The sequence below is a fragment of the Panthera pardus genome, unplaced genomic scaffold (genome assembly GCF_024362965.1).
Source record: "Panthera pardus isolate Hobbes unplaced genomic scaffold, ASM2436296v1 HiC_scaffold_6, whole genome shotgun sequence".
Lineage (NCBI taxonomy): Eukaryota > Metazoa > Chordata > Mammalia > Carnivora > Felidae > Panthera > Panthera pardus.
The window spans coordinates 116,271,827-116,291,628 of NW_026526991.1; the positions used below are offsets into that span (position 1 = coordinate 116,271,827).

At 35.3% G+C, this 19,802-nt stretch overlaps 1 protein-coding gene across 10 annotated transcripts in view; it reads right to left on the bottom strand.

Moving 5' to 3' along the window:
* ANKRD26 (ankyrin repeat domain containing 26) overlaps nucleotides 1–19,802 on the bottom strand; it is a 113,773-nt gene that overhangs the window by 22,521 nt on the left and 71,450 nt on the right. For 7 of the 10 annotated variants that reach the window (XM_053895821.1, XM_053895822.1, XM_053895820.1 and 4 more), the window contains 9 exons: nucleotides 17,818–17,985; nucleotides 15,617–15,650; nucleotides 14,651–14,786; nucleotides 11,241–11,454; nucleotides 9,267–9,450; nucleotides 6,214–7,170; nucleotides 4,306–4,458; nucleotides 2,631–2,701; nucleotides 2,208–2,301 (listed from right to left, as the gene is read on the bottom strand). In XM_053895821.1, the coding sequence (XP_053751796.1) occupies nucleotides 2,208–2,301; nucleotides 2,631–2,701; nucleotides 4,306–4,458; nucleotides 6,214–7,170; nucleotides 9,267–9,450; nucleotides 11,241–11,454; nucleotides 14,651–14,786; nucleotides 15,617–15,650; nucleotides 17,818–17,985 (2,011 nt within the window). The remainder of the gene's footprint in view (nucleotides 1–2,207; nucleotides 2,302–2,630; nucleotides 2,702–4,305; nucleotides 4,459–6,213; nucleotides 7,171–9,266; nucleotides 9,451–11,240; nucleotides 11,455–14,650; nucleotides 14,787–15,616; nucleotides 15,651–17,817; nucleotides 17,986–19,802) is intronic. The other 3 variants (XM_053895819.1, XM_019465279.2, XM_053895823.1) reach the window with 3 other exon arrangements.

Sequence of the window (19,802 nt, forward strand, 5' to 3'; positions counted from 1 at the left end):
AAGTTTGAGGGTCATCAAGGACCTTTTTTTTTTTAATTTTTTTAAAGTCTTTATCCTGTTTCACTTCTCAGCAGCAGCTGATAACAATGACCATACTCTCCCTCTGCTCTTCTTTTTTTTCAATTTTTTTTTTTTTTTTAACATTTATTTTTGAGACAGAGAGAGATAGAGCATGAACGGGGGAGGGTCAGAGAGTCCCTCTGCTCTCCTAACCCCACCTTATTTCTAAAGGATGGCAACCCCTGACATTGAGTCCTTGCCCCTTGCTATCTGTCTTTTCAAACACTCTTAAGGCTTCAAAACCAGATTCTCTAATTCACATTTCGAGCTTTGACCCCTTTACCTAGGCCATCTGTACTTTGCACTCTTCCGTCTAGGTCCTCATAGACAACGTCCTCAACCGCAGACTCAAAAATCATTACTTAATAACATGGATTACCTTTGTAGACAGCTAATCGTGTACATTTATTTGGACTCTTTTCCGTGTTACTTTGAGTGTGTTTTTCTTATTGACTCTTAGGGGGCACCCTTACCCTTAGGATGCTGACCAGCATAGTTTGTCTCGCTTTTCTTTTATAACACGACATTTATCACAGGGCTGGATAATCACTGGTTTGCCTTTGTTTCCTTTCGAGTAATTTCTTAGTCCATAGAGATCTCACCTTATGGAACTCTTCTGAAGTTCCTTTCAGACGCATGCTTGACTATATTGTCAGGAAGGTTAAGTCGGCTAGAGCTTAACCTTCTTCCCAATCCAGATTCTTCACCTCAAAATTGTGTGCATCAAATATCTAAACCCAGGTAGCCTCTGACTTGGGGATTCAAGAGATAAGCACCTTCTAGAGAAGTCAGAGCTATGAGTTGGCTGAAAACCATCTAAATTTTTGTTTCACAGGGAAGACCTTAAAGTGGCAGCTAATTTCATGCCATAACCCTAATTCCTTTCTATAGGCATCTACAGAAAATCCCTCGTTATTCTTTAATAAAAGCTTAATCAGTTTTGGATATTCTTACAAATTTTAGTTTTTGAGACCTTAAAGATTGCTTTAGGACACAGTAGCAGGACAACGCCTCGCACTCTCATTCATAGCAGACTGATCAACATAGTGTCATGTTACTCGCATGAAAAGTACCCTAAAACAATGTGACTCATTTATAAGAGGTCTAGAAAAGAAAATAATTTTCAGTGTCTCTTCAGCCACAAAAAGGGCCAGTCAACAGAATGTTCTAGTTCCCCTGACGGGTACAGCTGTCTAATGAAACTTGCATGTATATTATATAGCTTTTGTGACTGAAAGAAACTAGTTGGTCAGTGTATCTACCTCACTGCTCCCACTTAGGATGTACAGTGTAAATCCTACAAAGGAGGGTGAGAGTGGGATGACATTAACTGTTCTGCTTGGAAAACAGTTGGGGTTTCACTACATGTCAATAAATTAGAATCCTGAATTGCATATTAGTCTTTTCTGAGATTGAACTGTGAAATCTCTGAAAGGCTGATTAACTCAAGTGAATGGAGAAAAATGAGTTTCTGAACTTGCAATGGTAGGAGCACTATGTTACTAGGTAAGGCCCTGACTGAGCAGCCATTTCTAGTTTTTCACTGGCATTTCTTTTCCTTTACAAAATCCAACAAAGAGAAAAGTCCATTCCTTTGAGAAGGACGTTTGCATAACGACCTGCTAGTCAGTCTTGATGAAGACAATAAATTGCAAATTTGTAATTACAAATTACAACAAATCATCATTAAAATAACCTGTTCTCAAACTCTCACTGAAGGGTTGAGATTACAAGAGAAAGTCAGAACTCAAGATCAAATGATCACTCAAAGTTTGGGGAAGTTTGAAACACGCTGAAAAATATTAGCAGGGACTCACACATCTGTATGCCAACGTTCACAGCAGCATTATTCACAATAGCCAAAAGGTGGACTAAACCAAACGCTCACTGTGGTGTATATAAAATGTGGCTTTTCTTAGACTCTCACAATGTTTTTATTAAAATCTCACTACAAACATCATTACTTTATGAATTCAATCCGCTTCATCTATATAGAAGAATTACATCACTAGCAGCAAGTAGGAACAATATGAACCTAATATTTTGATCTGTGAGATTTTTCATATGATCCAAAACATTCTTATGTACTACCACTAGTGAAATAAGGATTCCTTTTCAGTAGGGCAGACATTAAGAGACGGACTTACCAAACTTGTCCTTAACAAGTTGCTCTGAAGATCTTGAATTTGGGCCGCTTGCTGTTTGATGGTTTCTTCTTGCCTGGTATTTTTAACCTCTAGCCTAAAATGCAGATCTTAAGATAATTATTCTCACACATAAATTTAAAAAAATACCGTATAATTTCTGAACAAATGAGGGCATTACATAAATCCTTAAAATTTTATCAAGAGGAGGATTTGGCAATTGTGCCATTTTTCTCGTTGTGTTTTGTGGATAAGGTGCAACATTGAGAGATAATATGCCACAATCTGCATTTCAAAATAGCTCAAAGCTGGAATTTGTACCCAGCTTAACAAAGATATACTGGCATAACTAATACATTTCTCATACTACACTGCTTATCTGCTTTATAAATAATCAAGCTATTTTCTGTGAGGATTAAATTATACTTTTGCATATGATCTTTCGTCTTCTCAGCATATCTTACGGCCTCTGCATGTCGATCCTGTGCTTCTTGCAACTAGAATAAAGAAAAAGTAATAATTTTAACTACTGGCAATCTAGTAGAACACCATCACCTGTTCTTGTAACTACATTTTTTTTTTTTACTTGAGAGACAGAGACACAGAGAGAGAGAGAGAGAGAGAGACCGCGTGCGTAAGTGGGGAAGAGAGGCAGAGAGAGAGACAGAGAAAATCGTAAGCAGGCTGCAAGCTCAGGGAGAAGCCTGATGAGGGGCTCGGTCTCAGGACCGGTCTCATGATGTGGGGTTTGGGATCATGACCTGAGTGGAAATTGAGAGTCAGGGCGCTCAACCAACTATGCCGCCCAAGTGCCCCTGTAACTAAAATCTTATTGGACCCAGCCACACTCTCCTCTACATGCTGACTGATGGCTACTTTTAGGTCATAACAGCAGAGCTGAGCTGCTACAACAGACTATGGCCTACGAAGACAAAAATGTTTAAATACTCTTACAGAATAGCTTACCAACCTTACTCTACTACAAAAACATAACATTTTTAATGTTTTTAAATTATATATGATCAGATAAACATACAACTTTATCTACTGGTCAAACGGAGGAAATATAGGGAATTACCTTATGGTAAACATTTCTGTTTTCATACTCCAAGCACCGCATCAACTATGATTTCAAATATTCACGTAGGTGAATGACATTGCTATTCTAGTGATTATATAACTTAACATGTTGTTTTCAATGGCAACAAGATGTTTCATGGAATAGTTTGAGAAGCAGTATCTTAGTAGGAGCCAAAATGCCTGGGTCTGAATTCCCAATTCTGCTGGTTATTACCTATATGACCTTGAGCAAATTACTTAAAACTTCTCTGTCTCAGTTTCTGCATCTATAAAATGAAGATAATAGCATCTACTGGGGCACCTGGGTGGCTCACTCAGTTCAGCATCTGACTTCGACTCAGGTCATGATCTCGCAGTTTGTGAGTTTGAGCCCCGCATCGGGTTCTGTGCTCACAGCTCAGAGCCTGGATCCTGCTTCAGATTCTGTGTCTCCTCCTCTCTCTGCCCTCCCCATGCCCATGCCCTGTCTCTCAATAATGAATAAACGTTAAAAATAATAAGAAGAATAATAGCATCTACTGGGGCATCTGGGTGGCTAAGTCAGTTAAGCATCCAATTCTTGCTTCCAGCTCAGGTCATGATCTCATGGTTCATGAAACTGAGCCCCATGTTGGCTCTGCACTGACAGAATGGACCCTGCTTGGGATTCTCTCTCTCCTCTCTCTGCCCCTCCCCTGTTAACATGCATGCACACACTCTCTCTTGCTCTTTCTCTCTCAAAATAAATAAACTTTAAAAAAAAATTTTAAATTAAACAAAGAAAAAAAAGTGTCAATTCCTGTGAGGAAGGATACAAAAGCTTCAACTTTCCTAAGAGTAAATATTATAAGAAAAAATATATAACACAAATAGAATAAAAGAGTTTAAGAAATAAATGCATTGTAAAGATACTAAAATCATAATGAATTAATTATAATGAAAATACAAAAGGAAGTGGTCTATGGAAATTAGTATCCTAAAACACTTTATATTATTTGACCAGCTATAAGTTAGCTGTTGACAGATTACATTTAATACATGCCTGACTTCTGACTTGACCTAATTTCTTCTTTAGATCCCGTGTCTCATCTTCTAAACTAAGACGATAACGTGATGTAACCTCCAGGGAAGCCTCTGACATAGACTGTTTCTTCAGAGTATCAGCCAGTTCTTGTTGAAGTTGTCTCATAACTACCTAATAAGACATTTCTGTTACTGATTTTATAAATCATCTTATTATTAAATTATGTTAATAATATACAACTCTAACATACGTACTTTGAGAAATATCACCACATACATCAATTAACCATCTTTTCCTAACACGTACACATTCCTATTTACTGAATTCAGTTAAAGAACAAAAGGTGTTATATCTCCCTGGCTAGTCAGGATGATGTCACTTAGATAATGAATCCAGCCTATCTGTTCTCCACTGGTGAATTTGCAAAGCTTCATAACCTACAGAAGTCTCAAAAAGAAATGGGGACATAGTGGGGACAGCAGTCGTAAATTCTACATTATGAAAGGTTTTCCCTCTTTTTTTATTACAGGTTTAAGTTACCGTCAGAGTTCCTCACATATCCAATTCTCTGCTCTTATTCTTCTAATAGAGTCCTATCTCAGAACCAAAGTAAAGTCATTCCAATGGCCCCTGCTTCCATCCCCCTCCCTGACCTCAGCTCCTACAGCTCTCTCCCCTACTCACTCCATTCCTGCTAAACAAGAATCCTGCAACCCCTCCTTGGTCTGAAAATGGAGATCCAATGCCAAATTAATAAATCACAGAGAGATACAATTCTCTTTGTACTGGACAAACTTATGCCCACATGACAGTAACTGAGCTTCGAAATGAGCAAATTATTTGTAAAAATATTTAAAATAAGTTATAAATAGCAGTGGGAAGATTACTCAAAGATAGCTTTGCTAAAACTCACCACAGTTGTCCCAAATTATGATTTAGTGAAAAGTAGATGCCTTTAAAGAATTAAGAGGTTGTAGGAACACATGATTTGAGACTGAAAATTAAAATTTATGTGAATAAAAATAAAATCATACCAACTTAAAATGTATAAAAAGCTACCAAAGGAAAAGTACTACCAGATAGAGCACCTACACTTCATTTCATCTGGGAAATCTGAAGTTACTGTCCGGTTAACTCAATTAATTGAATCTCTATTTCAAAATACTCATTTTACATTTGAGCATTTTCATTTACCAGCTCACCACAGTAATAAAATGTGGTGGCAAAGATTAAAATTTTTATGGGAGGGTTTGTCGGTTAAGCGACCAACTCTTGAATTCGGCTCAGGTCATGAATCCCACAGTTCATGAGTTCTAGAACCCTGTGTCGGGCTCCACCCTGGCAGTGCAGAACCTGCTTGGCATTTTCTCTCTCTCTGCCCCTCCCCAACTCATGTTCTCTCTCTCTCTCTCAAACTAAACTTAAAAAAATTATTATCGTATGGGGCGCCTGGGTGGCTCAGTCGGTTGAGCGGCCGACTTCGGCTCAGGTCATGATCTCGCGGTCCGTGAGTTCGAGCCCCGCGTTGGGCTCTGTGCTGACAGCTCAGAGCCTGGAGCCTGCTTCAGATTCTGTGTCTCCCTCTCTCTGACCCTCCCCCATTCATGCTCTGTTTCTCTCTGTCTCAAAAAATAAATAAAAAAAGTTAAAAAAAAAATTAAAAAAAAAAATTATTGTAGCAGAAGACTATTAACAATTTATAATTTAACATCTTAAAGTTTCATAGATGACACCATAACTTTACTCAAATTAAAGCACCTCTCAGGTCTAATTTTCATTTGTTGCATACAAGTTATGCTTTTATGTTGATTTATAGTTTGTTTTTTTTTTTAATATTCAACTAGATTCAAAATTCAGCCATAATCAAGTATTACCAGAATTTTCTTTCTGGAAATCTGAAAAATTCTTATCTTTCTGGATACTTACTTCTATTTTTGCTTTCTCATTTTCATAATGATACATTCTTTCTTTTAAATGTTTACATTCATCGATTAACTCTTTATTTCTTTCTCCCAGCATAAGACCTTGTTCTTCACTTTTAGCTTCAAGTTTTTTTATGATATTCTGAAACTGGTCTTGGATATTAATTACTAGCTTTTCTTTACTGTCCGCTTTGTTGTGAGCATCATCTAGTTGCTGTCTAAGCAACATATTTTCACTTTGTAGTTGAGATAACCTTTCCTCTAAGGATTCCTGCTTTGCAATGTATTTATTCACTTTACTTTGTTCGTTCTGATACATGTGTTCAATTTCCGTCTTCTGGCATTGTGTTTGGCTTAGGTCCCTTTGTACACATTCTAAAACTAAAGTCTTTTCTCTGAGAGCATCTTTTGTGTGATGGAGCTCAATTTCCAGGGCATTGAGTTTACTTTCAACTTGAGAAAGTTGCTGAGAAAGAACTTCATTGTTATCTTGTAGATTAGACACATCAAAATTCATTTTGTCCTGTAAGTGAAACCATTCATCTCTTGCTCTCTGGAAAGCAAGTTCTAGGTCTCTTCTTGATGTCTGACTCTGATCATGATCGTGTACAGCAGTAGCCAGTCTAGCACGGTATGATTCAACTTCTGCTTCCAGGCTCTCTTTATTTTGTTTTTCATGCTCCAGTTTAGAGTTTAGCATCGTAATCTCAGCAGTCAGAACATTAAGCTGTCCACTATATTGGAATATTGTTTTTGATAATGTTTCCTCATTCTGTTTTATGGTCTTTTGAAGATTGTCATTCTCTTCTTTTACAATTTCAATGTCTTCACAATATTTCGTTTCCTTTCCCTGGTTCTGATTTTTTATGGTGTCTATTTCCAGTCTTAGCATGGCAATTTCATCCTGCAACATGTGGTTTTTATGCAACAGGTCTTGTTTTTTCTCATGACTATCAGAAAGCTAAGTAAAACAAAGGAAATTTTCAGATAGCACTCAATAAAATGACATTATATCATGATTTTCTTTCCAATTACAGTATAATCTATGTTTATACAATGAAAACGTTGCAAGGGGTGCCAGCGTGGCTCAGTTGGTTAAGCCTCTGACTCTCAATTTTGGCTCAGGGAATGATCTCAGATTCTGTGGGTTTAAGCCCCGCATCAGGCTCTGTGCTGACAGTACGGAACCTGCTTGGGATTCTCTCTCTCCCTCTCCCTGCCCCTTCCTGGCTTGTGCTCTCTCTCTCAAAAATAAATAAATACACATGGAAAGAAGGAAGGAAGGAAGGAAGATTATAGTAAGTGAATATCCAACTGGAAAAAAATAAAGTTGGCTCCAAATCTCAAATTTTATACAAGCATAAGTTCCCAAAAGTTCAGAACTTTAACTGAAGATAATGAAGGCATGAAAGTAAAAAAGAATTCGTGAGAAAAGTTTTCAGAATCTCAGTATTGGAAAAGGCTTTCTGATTTACAACAAACCAGAAGGCCTGAAATAAAAGATTAATAAATCTGACTACACTTAAAAATTGAGTTTACAGTAGATATCGAACACAGCTACCCCACAGTAAAATCGTTAGCTCTGCATCTACTTGGACAGATTAAATTTCCTAAAATTCTTTTTTCCTGATAATATTTCATAGATATCTACTTTGCTAATATTTCTACAGTCAGTTATAAGAATATATCTATTGATAACTGACAAATCTAGGTACTGTACTATAATATAAACACTTCTCCATACATCAATGAACTCATTTGGTTATCATAATTCTAGAATGCGAGATTAAAACTGTGAGCCGCAGGACTCTGCCCAGGTCTTCTCACTCCACAACTAGTGCTCCTGCACCAACCACTGCTACTTCTCTAGTGTAAATACACAAGTACGAAAGAAGTCTTGGATTTCAAAATACTGATAGGAAATAAGGTGAAATTTATACATCTCTTAGAAAATCATGAGATTATTTACTGCTGCAATAACTTGTATTTCCTCTTCATGTTGAAAATAGTAATAAATAAAAAATAATAATAAATAAAAAAATAAAATAGTAATAAATATAAAAGAGGGGAAATACACTCCACTATTTTATTAGGAATAAAATACCTATCAATAAATTATCATTAAGTATATAGCATAGCATACCATTGTTTCAAAAGTTCCTTGTAATGAAATAGGATGCTACTTGAAGCAAAGTGTTACTTTTCTCAAAAGTAGGAGACTTGATACCGAAAATATGATCTGTGAACTGGCTACACTCGTCCTCCTGTCCATTAGCAGAAGTGTTAAACTAACCTATTAATATATCAAGGCAGTGAAGTAACTGTTCAAAACCAAAACACATGTTGCTAGTAGCAATAGTTTTGAAATTAGGGAAAGCTCATCGATTCCTACAGAAAGTAATTAAAGCCTCTTATTTGGATGAGGACATTATGAATGTCACTATTTGCTGGAGACAAATGCATTTAATCAAGAATATTATTTTATCAAATGAAGCAAAAATGCCACCGCCCCCCCATGTCCCTCCCCAAAAATATATATGCTTTTAAAATCCTGTATAGTTTCCATGATGTACAGTGTTCGGTTTTTAAAATATATATATACACATACATGGAGAAAAAGTAGTAATAATTAAAAAAATAAAATATATACAAATACATACACACATGTACTTCAAAATAGCTAAAGAAGAAACCTTAGAATTAGTTTTCTTATGAGCCATTTCTATCTCCTTTTGTTTGCAAAGGTGATTGTTTAGAATTCCATCCTGGAATTCTCTGGCATTCTGTGGTGGAGAAAGTTCCCACTGAGTGTCACTGCACTTTTCTACAACCTGTAGATACATTTCATTATGATTCTGGTCTCATACCGTTAAAAAAAAGGTCAAAAGCTGAAGAGGAGAACTTTAAAAAAATATCCAAAGGACCATGACTCCATGTTTTAATTTATTTGAAAGCTAAATAATATATATTGAATCAAAGGGATACCATAAAATATATGTATAATACACTATATAACATTGATGGAAATACACAATTTTTTATCAAAAAGTAATTTACCTGATTCAAATGATTTTTTGCGGCCTTCAATTCCATGTTTAGTGTTCTAAGAGCGAGTTCAAATTGTTGTTTTGTTTCAACTTCTTTATTATATTGGTCTTCTTTTCTTCTTAACCTCTCCCTAATTTTTTCATATAACATATCAGCATTTCTTCTTTTTTCTTCTTCTTGTTTTAAAGTAAATCTGCAATTAAATATGGTTATTTTAAAATTTGTTTTGTTAGAAATAAAAAGTTCCTCCTATGATCTGGTTCCACATGTTGGCTTACTGTCCAAATGAAATTTCTATGTTCTCAAATTTTTTTCCTTTCTAGGGCTGTTTTTAATTTCTCACTTGAATCTCTTCCAAAAGATATATACAATTGAAAAGAAGCAATGAGAAAGCATTATGCAACTTAGTTTTAGTCAGTAATAACTCTGGTAGATGTTGTAAGAAAGGAAGTGTGAAATTATTCAGAAAAGTTAGAGTTGAAAATTACCCCTTTTCCTACAGGTGTAATTATTCCTCCATAGGACAGATAATTCAGTTACTCATTAAAAAGAGAAGTTACTGTTTATAAACAATTTTATCAATTCACTGGAAATAAATTTCCACTTGACGAAACATTACAGGTACCTCCAAAAATGATGTGCAGTGTAAGAGAGCATCTGCGGATGTTGTTTACACAACATACACGTGCAGATGACTGTCATCCAAGACTAGGCTAGCGAGTCTAATATCTGTTGCCCTACACTTTTTGTTTCTTCTTCCACCACACTTGCAACTTACCTTGTTGATTATCTACTTTATGAATCACTTAAGAATCCCTTCTAGAACAACACAGGATACATATTAAGTAAACAATAAAGAGTAATATGTGATTTCAGCATACACATTTGAATTAATTTTATCTACCTATGACAGAGATGTTGAAAAACTTATCAGTAATCACTTTCCGTATTACTTTTTTTTTTAATGTTTATTCATTTTTGAGAGAGAAAGGGAGAGCACATGCAAACAAAGGAGGGGCAGAGAGAGAGAGGGAGACAGAAAATCTGAAGTGGGCTCTGCACTGACAACAGAGAGCTCGATGTGGGGCTCAAACTCATGAACCCTGAGATCATGACCTGAGCCAAAGTCAGACACCTGACTGAGCCACCCAGGCACCCCCATTTTACTTTGTTTAAATTTTTTATTGAGAGAGACATGACACAAGTGAGCGAGGGCGGAGAGAGAGAAAGAGACAGAATCCCACGAGGGGCAGAGAAAGAGGGAGAGACAGAGAGAGAAGAGGGGTTCACCCGAAACGGGGCTCGTGCTCACCCAAAGCAGGGCTCGAGCCCACCCAAAGCGGGGCTCAAACTCATGAGATCATCACCTGAGCTGAAGTCAGATGCTTAACCAACTGAGCCACCCAGGCACCCCCACTTTACTTTTTTAACCCTGAATGTTGAGAATAAAACAGAATCAATTTTTGGGAATTTTTCTGTCTTGAGAAAAATGACCATTTTATACTCTGTTGCTGGGTATAGAGATTAATATAAACTTTCCCAAGAACAACTGAACAATGTGGATTAAAGACCTTTTTAAAAATTTTTATACTTTAATCAAATAATATATATTGAAGAATTTATTCCAAGTAACCAGAAATGTAGAAACAGATTTATATAAAAGACATTCCTTACAGCATTCATTAAAATACAGAAAAATGAAAAACAAGCAAAATTCAATCTGTTAAATAATGACGTTTCTATATGGTGGACTTTTAAATGGCCATTAAACTTATGATTTGGAAAATACATTAAATTATTACAAGTATTCACTGTTAAGAACTTGCTGTATTATTTCCAAGAACCTCACACTTCACAACACTAAAGAAGTTTTCTTTCCTGTAAAATCCCACATGGTAAGTTAGCAGTTACAAAACTGTCCCTATACATCTGTAGTATAAAAGTAAACAGTTCAAATGTTTCTTTAAAACCAAGATGCTATACCTCAAACTGCAGAATTCATGTTCCCATTCCACTTTTTGATGCTCTAACCGTGATTTCATGTCTTTTGCTTCTCGTAGCTCGTTTTGTAGTGCACTAACTGTTTTTTCCATTTTTTTAATTTTTCCTGTAAGTAGTTTACAGTGACTTTTGTTAAGTTTCATTAATCTTTCATAGGAAAGAACTATATCTTGGATTTTCAAGAAGCCAACAGTATCTACATCAGAGAAGAAACAGAAATAAAATATATGAGTACTTTTTGCATATACAGGACTGTGCATTTTCAATTTACTCATTCACACATTAAATAAATATATACCTTCAATGTAAGACATTATACTCAGCTCTACAGATACAATAGAGAAGACCCCTGGTTCTCAATTAGCTTAAAGTCTAGTGAAGGAGAAAGACAACTCAAATGATAATTCTAAATTCAGATAGTTCCTATTAGAAAACAGAGTTCTGTGATCATAACTTGATCTAGATTGGGCCCAAGGAAGATAGATTTCCCTGAGGAAGAGATAACTATACTGAGGAATGAAGGATAAGCAGGAGGCAATTAAGCAAATGAGGAAGACAAGCACTCTCGACAGTCTAGAGTACGTGCCGAAGTTCCACTGTAATCTGCTTCTGGCCAAGATGGAGTAACACGTACTGATTGATCTTCCTACCTGAAGCAAGCAAAAACAAAACAGACAAAATACAACTTTAACATGATTTTCAAGACACAGAACTTCAGACAATGAAGGACAATGATCCCTGAAAACAAAACATGTTAGCCTAACACATGCCCAAGCTCACTGCCTTGAGAGAATGTTCAGGCTACGACACGGGAGAAAAGCATTATTTAAATAGCCTCCACCAGACTCCTTGAGTTGAGATGATGAAACTGAGAGTCTGGCAAATTCAAGGCAGATAGAGATGACAGGTCAGCATATAGGAGAGGAGAAAGCAGAACAGAGAAAAAACCCTGGAGATCAGCAAAGGGCCCCCTTTGGGTATTCAGCAGAGTAACAACGAATGCATACATGGAAGGAAGTCATCAAGGGAAAAAAATCTGAAAAGAGTAGAGGAAACACTCCCTGGTACTCTCACAGAACAAGGGACAGTATCTATTCACATTAGCTAGGATAGAAAAACTCATAATTTGCCTTAGGCTGATCACCATTCTGGATTCATCTAATAATTGGCAAGAGCAAGAGACTAAAGGATAAAACTGTTCGTAAGTAACATAACTATATCTCCAAACAAAGCATGAAAAGATAAGTAGAGGCATAGAAGCTATTGTTTTAAAAACTGAATGGCACTCACAGAGATGTAAACTATGTTAGACATGAAAAATACAATGGACAGGAATAAACACATATTAGACATCACAAGATGTCTAATCACAAGAAAAAATGGCCAAAATCTTTCTAAACTGAATGAAAACTATAATCCCACAGATCCAGGAAGGATCTGTCTGGGAAAGAAGAAATGTAAGTAAACTATTGTAATTTTCTTAAACTATATATGATGTGGTATAACATTAATGGAAGCTAGACTGTAATGTTTAACCCACAGACTATAAAACCTAAACCAACCACTACAATAGCAAAACTACAAAGTTCTAGCTAGTATCCAAAATCTGTAAAAAACTCACCAAACTCCACACCCAAAAAACAAATAATCTGGGGAAGAAATGGGTAGAAGACATGAATAGACACTCTTCCAAAGAAGACATCCAGATGGCCAACAGACACATGAAAAGCTGCTCAATGTCACTCCTCATCAGGGAAATACAAATCAAAACCACAATGAGATATCACCTCACACCAGTCAGAGTGGCTAAAATGAACAAATCAGGAGGCTATAGATGCTGGGGAGGGTGTGGAGAAACAGGAACACTATTGCACTGTTGGTGGGAATGCAAAATGGTGCCGCCACTCTGGAAAACAGTGTGGAGGTTCCTCAAAAAATTAAAAATAGATCTACCCTATGACCCAGCAATAGCACTGCTAGGAATTTACTCAAGGGATATAGGAGTGCTGATGTGTAGGGGCACTTGTACCCCAATGTTTATAACAGCACTTTCAACAATCGCCAAATTATGGAAAGAGCCTAAATGTCCATCAACTGACGAATGGATAAAGAAATTGTGGTTTTTATACATAATGGAATACTACGTGGAAATGAGAAAGAATGAAATATGGCCTTTTGTAGCAATGTGGATGAACTGGAGAAGTGTTATGCTAAGTGAAATAAGCCATACAGAGAAAGACAGATACCGTATGTTTTCACACTTCTGTGGATCCTGAGAAACTTAACAGAAGACCATGGGGGAGGGGAAGGAAAAAAAAAGTTAGGGAGAGAGCCAAACCATAAGAGACTCTTAAAAACTGAGAATAAACTGAGGGATGATGGGGAGTGGGGGCGGGAGGTGGTGGTGATGGGCATTGAGGAGGGCACCTGTTGGGATGAGCACTGGGTGTTGTATGGAAACCAATTTGACAATAAATTTCATATTAAAAAAAAAACAAGGAAGATATACAGATGTCAAACAAGCACATGAAAATATGCCCAACACCATCAGTTATTAGGGAGATGTATATTAAAACCATAATGATATATATACTAAATATACATCCAAATGTCTAGGATTTAAAAAGCTGACAATACTAAGTGTTCATGAATATGTATGTAGGAATTGGTGCTCTCACAGACTGCTGGTGGGAATGGAAAACGGTGCAACTCCTTTAGAAAACGATTTGGCAGCTTCATAATAAGGGAATATAGAGGGACATGAGATTTTTAAGGGTGATGAATATGTTAACTGTCTGGATTATGGTTATCGTTTCATACGTGTAAACATATGTCAAAACTATCAAATGACACACTTCACATATGTGCAGTTTACCTAACTAAAGCTGTTGGAAACAAAAAGCTCTTTCACAGGAAGAAATGTCTAAAACAGTGGATAAGACACAGATGGAAAGAAGGATGTAAAACAATGCAAGATGAAGCCAGAGGACTGTGGCCTTTAACCTAATAGCAATGAGAAGTAATAGCTAAGCTTTAAGCAAGGAGGTAACATGATGAAATACACATTTTTAAAAAGACATAATAATTATGGCTGCAGTGCAGACCAAGGTCTTGGGAGGCTGAACGGCAGGGAAAACAGTCCTGAGGTTATTTCAGTAATCTAGGAGAAAAATAATGACCTGACCTGGGTGAAGGCACAGAAGAGAAGCAGAGTTAACAAACATTAGATGTGCCATTCCCACTAAGAAAGGTACAGTAGAAATGATGACTCTTTGGCTGACAGGATACAATAGTTCTCCTTTAATAGAAAACATATTTCTGAGATGAGCAACTCTACACTATAGCAGGTGTGCACATATTACTACAGCAATATACATAAAAAGGCTTCCTACCTTTACAATCCATGCCAAGTTGTTCAACTAGCAACATGAAATTCTTAGAGTAAGGCAACTCACAATCCTCTGAAGCTGTTTCAGATGACTGAATTAAGTCGACAAGGTCATCCATAGACGTAACTTGCTTTTTGACCTATAAATAATTAATATTATTTCAAAATGTCCCCCAAATATTTATAAAATATACTAGGTATAGAGAAGTGATAAATACCCATCTTTTTATAAAAGCAAAAACAGGGGCACCTCGGTGGCTCAGTCGGTTGAGCATCCGACTCCATTTTGGTTCAGGTCATGACCTCAGGGTTCCTGAGTTTGAGTCCCATGTTGACCTCCACAATGACAGCATGGAGCCTGCTTGGGATTCTCTCTCCCCCTCTCCCTCTGCCCCTCCCCTACTTGTGCGTGCTCTCTCTCAAAATAAATTTTAAAAATAAGTAAATAAACATTTAAAAGCAAAACCACAGAGACATTTTAAAAGAACGGATTTTTATAAAAAAGACACCGTTATCAATAGCTAGTATTTCTAAATAAATTTTTCATAGAAAATGTCTCTACAGCAAAGGAAGATTTTCTATTTTTTCACTACATCTTTCATAAAGTTTTTACCACTGAATAATATTTCTTTTTTTTTTTTTTTTTTTTAATATTTTTTTTCAACGTTTTTTTATTTTTATTTTTGGGACAGAGAGAGACAGAGCATGAACGGGGAGGGGCAGAGAGAGAGGGAGACACAGAATCGGGAAACAGGCTCCAGGCTCCGAGCCATCAGCCCAGAGCCCGACGCGGGGCTCGAACTCACGGACCGCGAGATCGTGACCTGGCTGAAGTCGGACGCTTAACCGACTGCGCCACCCAGGCGCCCCTACCACTGAATAATATTTCTAATAAATATTTATCAAAATAATATAATAAAATAAAAATAAAATAAATAACAAATAAAATTATATTGTATATTTTTCTTACCTTGTTCTTTTTCTTAGAAATTTTCTTTGCAGGTCTGAAAAAACCCAACAATTCTTTTCAGGCAAATATTAAATACTTAAAATACAAAGGATATTTAAACCTATTGTTTTGGATATAAAATCTCTGCATTTGAAACTAATTTTCTACAAAGGGGATTAAACAACAGAGTAGCATTAAACAACATAGAAAATATACTACTGCTAATATTAACAAAGGATTAGGTGTATCCAGTTGTAGTATATGTGCTGCTGAAGCGAGCACAACAAAGTACTAAATTTAGATAAAAACTAACAAAAGCAAAGGAAAATCCTAATGCTACTTGCATTATTTGATAGGAATGATACCATTGTTTTTGTTGTTGTCATTTTTACTAAAAATAAGCTTTTACTGGCACTAAAACCTACTTGGAAAGTGCAAGTTAAGTCCTTATATGAAAGAACCCCTTTTTAACAATCATGATATTAACGTGTTGAAGACTCACTATGCAACTACTATCTAGGTATTATTATGAGCACTTTACATGTCTTAAAGGTATTTTAAGCCTCACAACAATTCTATGAAGTAGGTTGTCATATTAGTATTTTACACAGGAAGAAAATGAGGCACAGAAAGTCGAAGTGACTTGCCCAAGAAGCCCTAATAGCTGGCCAAGAACAGACCCTGAATTCAAACCCAGGAATGTGCCTTCAAAGCATGTGTTTTATAATATGTGGTTAAAGTAATACTTAAGTGTTTCTAACTAATATAATAGCAAATGAATCTACATTATTATTCTATTTCTAGCTATAAATAACAATTTCTGACTCTTACACATTCTTTTAAGAGACTTTATACCTAGGCAATATTGGAAACCTACTTTCAATAAACTAAAGATTTGCTTCTTCTAGAGAAGTTCATCAACAGGCATTCATTCATTCATTCTACTGTTTATTCCCACGTTCAACACATACTTATTGAACATATAATCTGTGTCAATGACATTGCTGGTACAGGAAGCATGGTTTTTGTAATTTAGAGCTTTCTAGTCCAAAAGGAATAATCTGTTATGGATTACTAGTTTATTTTCCAATTGTAAATAAACAAAATCTTCCCCTTTCCCCAGAATGTAAATAAATATTAACTTGATATAACCAGATACTTTAAAGTCCCTAACAAAATCATAGCTATTCGTGATACTATCAAAGGCACTGAATATCTAAAATCATCAAGGAAGGATTAGTTCTATTCAGAATGGTCTCAGTGTTTGTGTATTTTTTATTATATATATATATGTACATAATAAAATATTATATATATTATATATACATTATAATATTTATTTTCTATATATTTACTTACATACTATATAACATATAATAATATATAATATATAATATAAATATATATCCTATATTTTATATAAATATATTTTACATATTTATATAAATATAAAATAAATATAACATAATAAATATAGTAAATAATATATAATAAATGTATAATATAATATCATACATTATATATAATTAGTATATATATATACACTATATAACAATACATAATACATAGAAATAATATGTACTGTAATATATATTAAAGTTATATATATAACATAATATAATATATATAATTATATATATATAATACATACACATACATATATATTTTTAAATCTGTACATTCAATTATATGAGAATACCCCATCATGGAATCAATTCTGAATAAACCAACTTTTCCACAAAATTACATGAATAGTAGTACTAAGGACAATTACTATAATCTTTAAAAGATAATGTAATACAATCAGCAAACTTCCTAATGTTTGGAAACACAAACAATTTTAAATTAACTAACCGTGTCTATCTCTATTGATCATTTCCAACAGAATACATACTCTAAAAGCTCCCATCTTAAAAAGAGAAAGAAAATGCCTTTGCAATTCACATTCTTTTTCAGTTATCATCCATTTCTCTATTACCTTTCCCAATTAAAATGCTCTAAGGAGTTGTTTACACTTACCTTCCATACTTCCATGGTGACTACTGAAACTGCTCCTTGACAAAGTCACTTAACCTCATCGTAACTTTTCAAGCAGTGTATTTGATATGTTGAGTATTTCTTGCTTTAGCTTGGACCTACCTACACTACAGCATTTTATTTTCACAAAAGGTAACCACTGCTAAAATTCCTTCACAGGGAAATAAAGAATTGATAGACTTTACCTGCTTTCATGCTGATCCTTTTCACTTAAACTGCTGCTCTCATTCATTTGTAGTAGACCACCAGTTAGGGAATCGGCCTTCTTCAACACTGGTGTGATCACAGATTCTTCTGATGTCCCTTCTTCATCTTCACCTTTCTTTAACTTCTTATGTAAACCAGGTTCACTACTTTAAAAAAAATCCATTAAAAATCCATATAAAAAGCCAACGTTTTCTAATAATTTTACTGATAAAGAATAAAAAGACAGTTTTCATAAAGTTCTGAATTTTACCCATCTGACTTAATTTATTAATTCACAGAACAGTGATGAAGTACCAACCATATACAAGGAAATACTCATCTGTTGCTTCAAACACAGATAAATATATAATTATAATACAATGTGATTTGTAAGAATTGACATATGAAAAGCTGTAAGTGAGGACCAGAAAGGTTTTATTGAAGAGGGAAAATAAACAGGAGAGGTCACCAGGAAAAGAAACAGGAAAAAACCATTTTCTTAAGCGATTAGAATGTGAGCACAAAGATTACATAGATTGCATCTAGGTGCCTTGAAAGGAAAAGTACAAACTTTTAGGAACTTGAGGAAAAAAAAGCATAAAATACATGGAAGCAAGTAGTAAGAGATAAGTCAGGAAAGAAATTCTGAAGAACCTTGAAGTTTACACTAAAAAGTTAGAGTTCACTGCCTAAAGGCACTGACTCTTAGACATGGGAGTAATAATTAGATTTGTGCTATATTTTTGGTTTTGCTTTTAAATCTGAAAATGCTTAATTTAAACAAAGTTTTAAAATAGTATGAGGTCCATATAACATGAAAGAAGAAATCAGGGAAATATCTTAGGGGAAAAACTACTTTTAAAATACCCATATGTCAGAGTGATATCAGTATCATAGCTGAATGAGATGTACCTTGTTGCGTCTGCCCACCTACAACAAACTGGCATCTATCTACCCACGGACAAAACTGCTTTTGCAGGAGCTGTGGGGACCTAGCACCATATTCCAAGGGACTGAGGAAAAGTCTTGCCTACCTGTGCATCAGGTAACAGGCATACATACTACAGTCTATCTGTGGACCTAGCAATAGCCCATAAACTGCCTCCAGTCCCTCCCTCTCAGCCACATCTGGGAGTCCCTCCCTAGAAAACACTAAGATAATCACCCGCAGATGAGAGAGCCTTTTTGGAAAACGAGGTGTTCTGCAGAGAATTTCCAGCATACCACTGGAGCAAAAAAATCAGGTTTGGACATACTGAAGAGGTAGTCATTAAAGACTGGAGGAGGTAACTGCTACTTCAAATGCAAAGACAGCAATGCAAAATTGCAAAGAATATAAAATATCAAGGAAATATGATACCACCAAAAGATCACAATAATCTTCCAGTAATCAATCTGAAACACATGGAGATCTGTTATTTATTCAAAAGAGAATTCAAAATAGCAATTTTAAGGAAACTCAATGAGTTACAAGAAAACACAAAAAGCCAATTCAGTAAAATCAGAAAAATACTATATGAATAAAATGAGATGTTTAACAAAGAGCAGGAAATAGTAAAAAATAACTAAACAAAAATCCTGGAGCTGAAGAGTATAATGAATGAGATGAAAAAAGCAAGAGTGATCACTGACAGGAAAATGGATCAAGCAAAAAAAAAAAAAATCTGTGAATTTAAAGACAGGAACTTTCAAATAATGCAATCAGCAGAGAACAAAGTAAAAGAATGAAAAAGAGAGAGGAAAGACTATCTGATTACAAGTGAACCCCCATAAGGCTATTAGCAATTTCTCAACAGAAACCTTACAGGCCAGGAGAGAGTGGGATTATATGTTCAAAGTGCTAAGAGAAAAAGACTACCAATCAAGAATACTTTACTCAGCAAAATTATCCTTCAGAAATCAAATCAAATACATATATTTGATATATACCACATTAACAGAATAAAAAAATCATATGATCATCACAATAGGTAAGGAAAAAGCA